The following is a 12,709-nucleotide window of genomic DNA, read 5'->3' on the forward strand; positions in this document are numbered from 1 at the left end:
CACGTTGTCCGTTGCGCAAAGTTCGATACATCGACTCGTTGATCCTCGATACCGTGTACTCGCTCCGAAATGCGCGTTGATTTTCCACGCGTCGCTCACGACCAATGCTCCTCTTCGTCCCTTTGGATTTGGGCGTCGTCGTCGTCTAGTATCGAGCGCCTCGACGCCGGGACGCGCGGAGCTGTTGCCATGCCGACCGACAGGGCTACCAGGGCTTTTCGCATTTGCCAGGCAGCCTGCCTGGTTACCAGGCGAAAGGTTAGCACAGCTCTCGCGTACGAGCAAAAATCTCTCGTCGACTTTGTTTCTCGTTCATCGTATTTGTTTCGTTGAAAAGTACGCGTTCGATTCGTGGCAGAATATATTTTAGTCCGCCGTTCGTCCGTCGTCGAGCCTATGCGAAAAGCAATGGTATTCGTTAAAATTGCAATGGATTACAAAACACGAGATAAACACGTCTTCACAGACGGAGCATAGTCGTTTTCCTGTTGGCACGCGTAACTTTGGATGCAAACAGCATCCTGTAAATCGCGAAGGAAGGAGTGCGAGCGCGCAGATGAGATTTTTCACGTTTCATTTCCAGAGTATCGCGATACGAGGGCTTTCGACCGACTATTCACCTTTTTGCTTCGATCGATCGATTCCGTCGCCAACGTCGTGTTTGCATCGTAATCGCAGAAATTTTGCTGGTGATTAAAAAATATCATTCACCGTTGACCACTCCCTTCGACTGTTCGCTTTCTCCGGCTTTCTCGTGCGGTTGAAACTGCGTATACGAATGATAAAATCGATACCTACCTCTTTCTATCCACGTACACCCTCCTTGTATCGCGTTTCGCGCGACCCTCTTCAAGGGGTGAAGAGACCAGACCAGAGGGTGAATATACAAGAATGGCGCGTGCACGCGTCCTTTTCCGAAGCCTGTTGTCGACTGCGACTGCGACTGCGACTATGACTATGACTATTAGGAGAACCGTTTTCGCTATGAGTAACAACGAGTAGGTGTATTCTCGACTTTATTTACGCGAAGCATTTATTCTTTATCGTCCTACTGCGGGCCATGTTGATATGTTTTAAAAGGAGACGAACAGAAAACGCGGTTTAGTTTCTTTCGAGTGCAAAGACCGTAGAAATGTCTGGTTCGTTAGCGCGGCGTGTCTTTCACTGTTAACGTCAATTAATATGTCGGTCGTAACGAGAACTCCCTTTCCACCGTTTGCAAAAGAATGTTTTGTCTCCATCTGCGAGTACGTTTGCAGCCGATGGTTCTCGTTCAGATCTCTCGGTTGGTAACCCCCCACCATCCTTTCTCGGTCCACGAATAATTTCGAACCGACTCGACGGTCGATACCGCCACCGGCGATCGCTCGCATAACTACCGTGGAATATCTTGAACGATTGAAACGTTTTATATAGTTTTATACACCGTCGAATCGATGATCGATCGATCAAAAGATCGCAAAATCAGCTCAATTGGCGAAAGTAAGATTCAAGAATAAGAAATTAAACTATTTGAAACTGATTGAAAATAATGATTTTAACGATAGATTTTTCGATCTACGAGATGAAAGACGTTACGGTCGGACCGTGCGGGTACCATCCGTCGCTACATTGCGACCAGTGGACCTCGATTCATGCGATGTGATACGCACCGATGATATAGTTCGGGCAACCACCCCATCGCTGGCGCTGTAAAGACAGCTTGAATTTCCAATTGACTCACTTGGTGACTAACGCTGTTTAAAGGTCAAGCGTATAGCATTTGAAGTTTGGAACTGATTCAAAAATTTTCTTTGGGGCGTGGCCGTTCCAGACGAATAGCTCTCGCGTACTTGCTATCTACGTCGACGTTGCCATCGCCGTCCCCATCGCGGTTCCTTCCGTTTTGTTAATACAGTATGTCTCCATCGTTCCCTTTTACCTTCGCTCGTTTTCGCCTCTCTCGATTCCTTTCTCTTTCGATCGTTGTCTAAGAATAGCAACGATCGATGGTTTTGCGGCGTGAATATATTTCTTTCGTTTGCGAACGCGTACCGATTTCTTGGTCAACGTTCGACGCTCGATGCGTTCTCAACGCGGACTCGAAGTAAAGTTTGCTTTTTCGCGACGAGTGTTTCGACAACGCCCGAATAATCATTCTTTCGCACGATAACATATTATTTTTGTTATTGAAGGCGACCCGCGTAACCGGGACCCGGGAGAGGATCGTCTCGGATGATAACGTCGTTCCGCGGTATTCCTCTCGGAGTGTTCTCTTAGTCTGGCTAGATACGTCCCTCTTCTCTTCGATGTCACGTGGCCACGCGTGTATCGGCAACACTCCTCTCTTCTCTCTCTCCGATACGTGGGACTATCCTCTCTTGGATTCTATATAAACCACCGTGAACTCGCGGTCTGGTCCAAGTAGTTTGCCAACAGCGAACAGAGTTCGCGTGGATCATTCTCTTCTCTGCCGTTCGTCTTTACGTTTTCGTCTGCGGGATATAGTCGCGTTTGTGCTTGCAATCGTGCGTACGTGCGTGCGTGCGCGGGTACGTGCGTTCTATCGTTCGTTTGTCGTGCGTCCGTAGAGAAGGTAGATCGAAAATCGATTTTTCGTGTCGAACGCTGACGAACCATGATCCCGTTTCGATATTTTACCCGGAATATTTCGAAACGATACATTTCCGTACCTTTGTCGCGAAAATTTTCCGCAGAAAGTTTTTCGCGCAACTTAAAAATATTGTCCATCCAATGAATTTCGAGAATCGATTCGACTTATCGGCCAAGCTATTCGAAACTGTGCATTTCGGAGACGCCTTTTGGACTCTCAAACTGACCAGATACGAGGCATACGTCTTTCTCGCGTAGCATCGAATAGCACGGACGGATAGTTGCTTCTATTAATAGATAATGGCAAAGTAGGCTGGCTGTGAACGGGTGCCTTCCAGCACTCCGTGTATACAAACTGTCCCAAAATAAGCGTTGCAGCCCGAACGAACGCAGGCAGACAGCCAGAGCGTTGGTAACTTGGCGGAAAATACATCGGGAACGCAGAGTAAATTTTTTTTCGATAACGAAATCTCGTGTACGAGAAACGTTACGCTACCATCCAGATTTATCATTTATTTTTCATCGCAGTATCGCATATTTTGAGACACACCATGCAAACCGTCCTACGCTTCTAAAATAAGATCCTTAGAAATTCGAACGAGAACGGTCTTGGAAAAGTTTCGTCGCGATCTTTGGTTATCCGGATTGAATTTCGACTCGGTCAAAGTATATGCGAAAGTATATGTGTTTGCTTCAAGGTCGTTTTACAAACGGCGATTAACAAATCTATACGGAGATGGAGTCTGCGACGAAGGCAGGTCGAAGCGTGAGCAACGGTGTATATCGAGTGGTGGGCTTTTTCGCTCGGGGAGCCAGAAGAGTTTTGTCTTACGTGCCGCTTTTGGGCGTCGCTGCAACACCGGACCCTTCGACCGACGACACAAAGTCTTCTTCTCCCTTGGTACGACGCAGAATTAACAAACGCTCGCGAACGTCGCGGTCGTTATCCTAGCAACGAACCAGTCCTTTCATCTCGGGACTATATCCGTTTGCGCGATACCGAAACGAGTAAAGAGCATTTCCGACCTAGGTTAACCTTTCTCAGTTGGCTACGCTTGCAAAAGTCAACGAGACTCGTCGTATCTGTTCCGAGGTCGTAGTTAATTTTACATTGTTCGTCGGGTTATCGGTTTCGAAAGAAATAGACGGATGAGAAGAGATGGTAGAAATAGGTGACAGGCTCGGTCTCTCGCTCTCTTGTACTCTTGCACGGTTCATCGGAATACGTTTATTGCCGTGTATATTACGTAATCGTTCATTATTCGTCTTCCGTTTAACCGCGGTGCGAACAACCTCTCCTCGAATTGTTTACCAGATCGAATCGTCGAAAACTACGACGGATCGTGTACGGATGTGTGTGTGTGTGTGTGTGTGTGTACAGACGAAACTTGGCGAATAGCGTGAAATGTCTGAGAAAAAACACTTGGAACTATGGAGAGCCCTTACGTTACATCCCTTCGCAATCAGGGGTTGTATATAATTCTTTAAGCGAGAGGCTTACCCCTTACGAAAATGCAGGAGAGGGATGACGAGAAGAGGTTTCGCGTTAACCCAACCGATCGATACGCGAGGACTGGGAACGATAAAGCACGCGACACGTTCCGCGTGCCCGGTTTCCGTTTCCCTCTTCGGTTTCAACGATCGATTCCGCCTTCGCGCGTATTTCTCACGAATGCGACAAGATACGCGATTACGAACGTTCGATTCTATTTTATCGCGAGAACATTGAATATTTCCAACGCGGTTCCATGACAGAAGCAGATTTTCTCTCGTACGTTTCCTTTCGAGGAAACTGATATCAGGGTTAGCTGAGCGTATATTGTCCAATGGATGCAGAGAAGGTAGCATATCGCGAACGATCGTAAAACAAAAATCGTTTACGATTTTATTCGAAGGTACTTGCTGACACAGTGACACGAAAGGCCACCTCTGAAGAGTCGACGAGTTGCGTTGGTAGTTCGGTACCCTACGGTGTCGATTCTTTCACAAGCCCTTCGCGCTTAAGCCTCGCGGGACCGCGTACCTCCTGCGAACACCTCTCGTCTACGCGTCGCTAGGTTGTTCACCCTCTCTTCTCTTTGAGTTTCTCAGAATGCATACCGTAACCCTCTAGCCCGGGCACGAAAAGAATAGGCGACAATTGTCGAGTTGGTCACTCTTTGTCGGCGAACAAAAACATGCGATTCGTAAAGGCGACGAAAGGGCGACACAGTATTTGCGTGCACCCCCCGGCGAGATCGTACGTAACATAAACGAAATTTTCCACCGATGTTTCAGGGTGGAGAGGAAGCTGAGAACGTATCGGCAACGGCAGCTAGCCCAGTCGAGGAGAAGTCGGTAGCAAGTAGTCCATCCGCGGAGAACGAATCGGTGTCGGTGTCAGCGACGGCAACGGCAACACCGACGGCAACACCAACAGCAACAGCAACAACGACGACAACAGCGACGACACCTTCCACCGAGACGAAGGAAGATGGCCCGACAGTGGACGCTGGTAGCCCTGCCGACGAAAAGCAGGAGGAACCCACTCCCTCTGCCCCCACTCCCGTCCCTGTTGAGGAAAAGAAAGAGGAAGTCGAAAAAGTCGAGGCCGAGAAAAAAGTAGTCGAGGTCAGTCCAGCCGGTGGTCAGTTCGTACCGGAACCGGTAGATGGCTCCATTTTCCGAGTCCAGACAGTCGCTACGCCGTCTATCATTGAGAGGAAAACCAGTGAGGATACTCCTTCCCTGCCTCCGTCCAGTCCACCCCCGACCCCCATAGATCCGACACCTTTGCAGCAGGCTCAGCAGGCAGCGGCGACCGCGACCGCCCTCGCGGAGGCCCTCAAGTTGCCCGCTGAGGCTGCTGGCGCGGACAAGAATGTCATCGCACCGCCGACAGATGCCTTATCTTCCACTTCCTCTTGTCCGAAGCTTAACGATACATCGTCGATACCACCCGCTGAACCTCTTGATGTGTTTCCCCAGAGACCACCCGGTTCTCCCACAGACAGATCCCGAACGGAATCGACTCCACCCGTCCTCCCAGAATTAAACGCTCCGCCGGTGGTAGACGAAAATTTGATTCGTTCGAATGTTGGGCTTACAGCGACTCTAGAGTCACGTAACACCGACAAAACGGAGGGACCCGTAACGGAGACTCGTTCGGAAACCGTAAACTCTGAGAAAACTTGCGAGATCGCGGATCACAAAAAGATCATCGAACCCGTTTCCGAGCCAGTAATCTCGAACAAGGTGGAAATAGTTCAAGCCTCCCCGGAATCAAACCTAACCCACGATATCGTTGGCATACACGTCGAGGCCGAGGTCGAGTGTACCGGAGAAAATACACCGGACGAAGAATTGGTCGCGGAGATCGTCGAGCCGGACCAAGTGGTACGAGAAGGCACGAAACCGATACAGGAAATCGTTCTTGATCCATCGATCTCCGTGTCCGATTCTTTCGTAAACTCCGAAGAAGGGCCGGTTCCACTCTCGGAGGAGGAGATCGTAGTGGAAGCTAAGCCAGCGGTCGTTATTCCGGAGGACGACGAAATTGTCGAGAAAGAAGTAACGGAAACTGACGCGGATCATTTTAAAGTGAATACGGAATCGGTTCAGGCTATCGGCAATGTCGAAGAGGTATTTGTGTCAGAGGCGGAAGACAAGATTTTCGTCGTATCCGAAGGCTCGAAAAGTGTCGCTCCGAGCGCACCGACCCCCGACGATTCTCTCCAACCGGGAAGCGAGTCTATCCGCATTGTCTGCGCATTAGTAGAGAATACTCTCGACAAAGTAGCTGAGATAATAGCCGAAAGCAAAGAATCGATTCCACTTGTATCAGAATCCGAACCTGAAGCTAATCTTGGAGAAAAATTGGACTCCGAGAACGCGAGCGTTCAAGATGATTCGATCGTGACCCCTTCCCCTGTTGACGTAGACGTACGAGAAGAACCCTCCGAAACAGCGGAAAGAATGCGCGAATCCGAGAGGCCTTCTTCTCCGCGAACGGAACGCATTGAATCGTCGAGCGAACGTTGCTCTCTCTTCAACGTCCCCCCCGTTTCTCCCACAGACGCATCCTTGGAAATATCATCGGGTCGTTCGATCGACGTAGAAAAGGACTCGTGTCCAGAGATTCGATCTCCGCCGCATACTTCTCCGTCTAGGCTCGAAAACGTTCCAACACACGACGACATTCCCCGAGAATCTTCATGCGTAGATTCGTTCGAATATCCGTTACCACCGGAAGAGCTTCCTTGCTCCTTAATCGCAGATATCGATAGATCCGAAACGAACAACGACGTTCCAGTTCCTATCCAAAACGCGTCCATTTTAAGAAACCCAACAGAGGCACTTTTAACACCGCCTAGAAGTCCCAGTCCTCGAACCACCGACAGTATCACGTCCGGTCTGACGACATCCACGAAAGATTCCTCGCGAACACAGTTTCACGACGACCAAAGCAATCGAGAGTTCAAGATGGAATCGGTGTCCATAAGCCTTGATTCGTACAATGAGTCCGACATTGAATTAAAGGAGAGGTTAGCAGAGTCTCTGGCGGAGACTATGCACCAGGAAGAGAGCTCGATCTCGTGTCAGTTGTCGAACAACGCCACGTCGTCAACCACTGTCCAGGAGACCCATCAGGTGACTAACATGTAACACAACCTCCTGGCATGAATTCAGGCAGCCGATAAACCTTTCGTGGCGCCTCCGTTCCAAGTATATCGCCGTTACGGTCCGCATAAACCATTTCTGTGATATAATCTGAAAATATCGACTCTCCTGTCTGTCTCTTTTTCTCTCTCCCCGCCCCTCTATCTTCTCTGTTCCCGAATTCAAATATATTCTCTCCCAGTACTCTGTCGCCAAACATTCTTCCTGCGTTTAATCTCTTCGCTTCGAAGCCTAAATAGATAATTGTCTTCTATCCGATATCGACAATCTTCGCATAATGACTTTCTCTCGACGAAGGGTAATCGAGTAAGACTGGGACTGACATCGACGTCTGTGTGTATTTTGCACGAATTTCATCTACCGGAAAAGTCATCAGTAACGAAAACAAATGTTCCCGACGTTTCCATGCACGATGGACACCGTAAACCCAACCGAATCGAATGTATTCGTGCCACTAAATTCCTGCCCTCTCCTTTATTCGCTTCTCTAACGCGTACTCCGATGCTCCCCGTATGGATTCAGTGTCGTAAAGGTCTCTCGTCGAATGCATTCTTCGATCTGTCGAACGTGATTAACAATGTCTACTCTGTCGCTGTCATCTCCTGTGACACTTCCAATTACCATCCACCATTACCGCTATTACCATTACCACCAACCACCAGATACCATCATTACTGCCATCACCTGTGTTGTTTGCCTCTTGGTTTTCTTGACGATATTAACACGACTTGTTATTCGAATCGAGGCGTTGAAAAGTAGAGCATTCCGTAGCTCGACACATAGAAATAAAGAGCAAATGTTGCCTATGCACTAGCCGAGAAAGATCAATTTCCTCGAAACATTGTCGCTAATGTAACTTTATAGCAGCTCGACTTAGACAAATTTTTTAGCGTGAATCTCATTGATAGACGTAAAACACTTTATTGTCACACGTATAAATAGAACTGACGTTTAGAACTTGATCAGTGGCATATAGAATTTACGTTTAGACGTCGATATTATCGTCCTCTTTCCGTAATTGCATCTGTTGTGTCGTAAGCATCTTGTATTGCGCATGCAGAGTTTTCTTATTCAAGGGTTTTGCCAGCAGAGGGTTTCCAATACTTTTTGCGCTGTCCGAAGCATGAGGCGGCACGATTCTGTCTGGCCATTCGATTATTCCCATACGATTTAGAACGGTTAGAGTTGTACGTACCGGTAACGGTAGTCTTTGAAATGCAGCGCGCTGCACAGTTTGTTGTACGCGTGCACGAAAAGGTGGTTAACGTTCGCGTGATTCTCATTGTTCGTTTCGAGTGGCTCGCCGGAATCGACTTTTACGTCTTTTGTCCTCGTAGCATGCTGGGATTTGGACTTGGCGCGGATGTTCGTTTTCAAGATCGAATTTTCTAACGAACAGTTTGTCTTGCAGAGCATCGTGGAACCCGAAGCACCGGTAGAAAATAACGTAGTTCGCGACAACACGATGGAAAGTTCCGAAGAAACCAAGATTACACCCGCAGCCATCCCGACCGAAGTTCCCGCCTCTCCACCTTCTGCACCTGCCATTACGGAAGATGTTGCCTCCGTAGCTAAGGTATTTTCCCGTTTTACGAAATATATCTTAATACGGTTTAAAGTACAAATGATGATCGCCGAAAGATCGTTCGCGTTGATTAGCGTGAGCGATTCTGAGGTCATTAACGTAGTTTAATGTCCAACGAAGAATAGAGTGCGAGGGGCCATCTGATCGACATTCTTGTTAAGTTTGTTTCCGCTTTTCGGAAGAAGAATCCACGTATTGTTCCTAATACAGCTATTAACCTTACTACTTCGTCATTTTTTTTTTTTGTTAAAGGCTATCGAAGAGATCGACATAAGCGATAAGGCTGTCGCGGCGGCAACCATCGAGTGTAATACGAACGTAAGTGTACCTGGCATACGATTGTATCTCACCCTTGCTATCGGTTGCTTTCGATTCATCCTATGTAACGATCGATTCTTTTTCCTCCTCAGGCAATTATCGCGGACGCTCATTACCAAAACAACATAAACGAATAAACGCCACTAACCGAATTGTATTTTGGGAAGAAGAAAGTTTTTTTCTCTCGTTAAAACCAAAAAAATATATTATATAGATATGTATATTTGGACCATTCCTGCAACTAAACAGAAAATAACGTTCTTTCGTTACGAGCAACAACAAAAAAAAAAAGAGGAAAATGGAAAATAAAGAAATGGAACGACGACGATGTTACCGCGACATTGCGTGAGCATTATAGACTTTATCGTAGGCCTATTAATAATTATTAGGTGGCATTTGATGGCAGGGCGAACAAGAATGTTCACGAAAGGCTACGGTCGTATTCATCGGGGAGAAAACGAAGTTACGAGGTTGAGTCGAGTAAAACGATTGATTTCGAAAACGTGTCGTCTTTTGCAGATGGTTGGTACACCTCAAAGCTGCTGGTTTACGCTGTTTCTTTTTCTCTCTCCAAAACTAGTATCGTAAACGATCAATTTTCTACATCCGTCTATATCGCTCACTCGCGGTTTAAATAACGCCGTGACCGGCCGTGCTGTATACAATTTGAAAGAAACAAGAAAAACCTCATTGTTATTAAATTAAGTCAAATTACGCAACCATCGTGCAGCGGACAAACGACAAAGTAAGATGAATATCCTAAGAGCAGACGATCAAGAGGATCATCGTTTGTCGCGTTCTCTATGGGAAAATATTGATTGAATCGCGCGCGACCACTCGTAACTATTACACAATTACTACATCGAAAGAGTGCGAAGAAAAAGAAAAAGATTCGTAAGCTAAGGGATCGAGATGCGCGAGTGCCGTCGTTCGAATACATTTGAGAGAAAGAGGGGGAGAGAGAGAGAGAGTGTATGTGTGTGTGTATGTGTGTGCGCGCGCTTGAGAAAGAGAGAAGAAAGGATCGAACTAAATGATGTCGAAAATTTGGAATGATATCTTCGTCGGATCGTCAACTCAAAATGAAACAAGCTGGGAGAAAAGAGAGAGTGGAAAAACACGTCGAGGCTCGCACGAGTAACGAAACACTCGAATAAGGTAAAGTCGATTAGTTTATTCATATTTCTTTCGCGGTCCTTATTTTTCTTTGTAATTATACAATCGAGAAATTTTATGTTGTAACGGGGAACTGCACACAGTTGTACGTGTATGACTTTGGTACGCGCTAGTACATGATACGCGCAAACACACGTAACCAAGGGGAATAATTACACGCGAATATACGTACAGAGAGGAGTAAAGAAAACGAAAAAGAAAAAGGAAACATACAATAAGTCGAGACAACAGTGTAAGTGAGATATATAATCTAGACATAGAGAAAGCATTTGTGTAAATTCGGCGTTCGTTCGAAATGCTACTTCTCCATACGAGGAAGCCTATTCATAATTTTATAATAATCATCATTATAAAATATCGCCTAATTACAATTACGAAACATGCACAATTTACAACTCGAAAAGAATTCGTTCGTAACGGATCACCGGGAGTAAAATAATTAACTACGGAAGCTTTTTTTATCAAGAACGTAGCGTAGATCGTAAAGTTTAACGAAAACGCGCATTATATCATATGTGTAAATGCTCCAAAATCTCCGAATATCTCTAAGCGTTATAATGGAGCGAGCGTTCACCATGCCCGCGACCGGCATTGATTTTTAAACGATATATTATTATTATTATTATTATTATTATTATTATTAACGAGTAAGGAGAAGGAGGTAAAATTAAAAGTTGTATAGTAAACCTTTCATTAAATATATTGTCCGTAATGATCTTTACAACGAAATTCACCTTCTTTTTTCGAGACAAATTTTGGCGAAGAGAGCAAACTTTTTTTATTTAAAATCCTTGAACCTGACTGAAAAAGTGTCTCAAATTATCGATCGATAACTCTGAGGCATCGTCGACGCAAGCCTCGTTTATTTATTTTGCGCGATAGGAAACTACAAAATTGTAAACGAGATCTTTGAGTCGAATACGCTTCGGACGCAGAACAACAGTCTTCGGTATCTTCGATCAACAGTTATAAGAGTAATTAAACTATTCTACATTTATCTATAACCTATAATAAACTGTGAAACAAGTGTAAAAGAATGTGTCTTTATTTCACTTTCGAAGAAACTTGTAACAATTAAACTTATATTAACGATAAATAAGAAATCGGTCTTGTCCAACGTCGCTTTATATACATTATTGATCATGCAACAGTTTCTATGGCACTTATAAACGTTTCCAATTCATCTTTATTTAATTCTAAACTCAGAATACGTTTCGCGTCCCTATTTTCCACGACAAGGTCCAACTGAAGAAGAGATTCTCTTAAAGAAGACAACTTACTGGAACCCATTATAAGCTGTTAACAATAATTAAATCACTGTATGCGTATGTATATTTATATATGTATATATATCTTTTTAAAGTAATAGTTCGATAGTTTACCTTTAATCTCCAATCGAAATCGATTAGCGTTTCATACTTTTCTTTCGAGTGCTCTTTCAACAAAGCGTCGGTCAACTGTTCTCTTCGCGCTTTCAAACACGTTAATAAATTTTGCTGAATAGGTTCTGGCAATTCGTGATACTCCTGAGGCATCTGACAAAAATACCATCAACTTTTCATCAGGTTTCTCAATATCCGAAAATTTTATCGATCCCATAATTATACCTTCTCGTCTATCAAATATAAGCAAGCAGGATTCCGCAAAAGTATCGATATCGTTTTGTATGTGTCTTCGTACTCTTGTCTGCTCCATACAACGCTATTCGCAAACCTGTGATAAGATGGGCCTGGTCGACCACATATTTCATCCACGCAGGCATGCAATAACTAAATTATATACATTAATTTTGTGCTGACAGACGATAGAATGCGTTTGTTTAGGGTACTTACTTCTTTCAAAGCGTGAATCTTATCGTCGCCGAAGAGGTTAAGGTACAAAGACTGAGCAGTTTCCATAATTGCTACTTCTTTCGAATACTACTTTCAACTATGAATCATAAACGAGCAGATTTACAAAAAGAATTCTTGCCGATAATAACGGTAAATTCAATGAAAAATGGATTTCAGATGACAGCAGTTTGATGACAGACGAGGTGTAACAAAGACCAGGATGTCCAAGCTCACGTATTTAAAGTCGGTACAAAGCTTGTAGCGCCGCGTGGGAAAGATTCACCTAACTAAAATGTGGAGCGCATACGCATGTGTATGTATATATACAGTAGTGAGTTTTTAAATTACTTTAAATTATATGAAAAAGTAAACCCGAGAAAGTCCAGTCGCAGTTTGAACGATTGTACATGAACTTTGTACACGAGCTTGAACTCCCTGACGAAGACTGGCCGAGATGAAAAGGTTGGCAGTACTTACCACTTACTGGTGAACATCGAACACATCTTATCGCGCAATAACCGTGTTGTACACGATGCTCCATCTGGCA

The 12,709-nt window shown here is 45.2% G+C and overlaps 2 protein-coding genes across 4 annotated transcripts in view; one reads left to right on the plus strand and one right to left on the minus strand.

Annotated features, from left to right (window-relative positions):
- Positions 1 to 11,059, plus strand: part of LOC128889802 (A-kinase anchor protein 200) — a 34,868-nt gene extending 23,809 nt beyond the window's left edge. For all 3 annotated transcript variants that reach the window (XM_054147792.1, XM_054147791.1, XM_054147790.1), the window contains 4 exons: positions 4,870 to 5,202; positions 8,663 to 8,827; positions 9,089 to 9,154; positions 9,247 to 11,059. In XM_054147792.1, the coding sequence (XP_054003767.1) occupies positions 4,870 to 5,202; positions 8,663 to 8,827; positions 9,089 to 9,154; positions 9,247 to 9,291 (609 nt within the window). In that variant the 3' untranslated portion in view covers positions 9,292 to 11,059. The remainder of the gene's footprint in view (positions 1 to 4,869; positions 5,203 to 8,662; positions 8,828 to 9,088; positions 9,155 to 9,246) is intronic.
- A 298-nt stretch (positions 11,060 to 11,357) lies between these two features.
- LOC128889815 (COMM domain-containing protein 8-like) lies at positions 11,358 to 12,377 on the minus strand. Its single transcript, XM_054147815.1, has 4 exons — positions 12,163 to 12,377; positions 11,938 to 12,099; positions 11,713 to 11,865; positions 11,358 to 11,626 (listed from the first exon to the last, which is right to left on the minus strand). The coding sequence occupies exons 1-4, from the start codon at positions 12,226 to 12,228 to the stop codon at positions 11,471 to 11,473; spliced, it is 537 nt and encodes a 178-aa protein (XP_054003790.1). The 5' UTR covers positions 12,229 to 12,377; the 3' UTR covers positions 11,358 to 11,470.
- Positions 12,378 to 12,709: the final 332 nt, after the last annotated feature.

Source organism: Hylaeus anthracinus, unplaced genomic scaffold (assembly GCF_026225885.1).
Source record: "Hylaeus anthracinus isolate JK02 unplaced genomic scaffold, UHH_iyHylAnth1.0_haploid 11997, whole genome shotgun sequence".
NCBI classification, from domain to species: domain Eukaryota; kingdom Metazoa; phylum Arthropoda; class Insecta; order Hymenoptera; family Colletidae; genus Hylaeus; species Hylaeus anthracinus.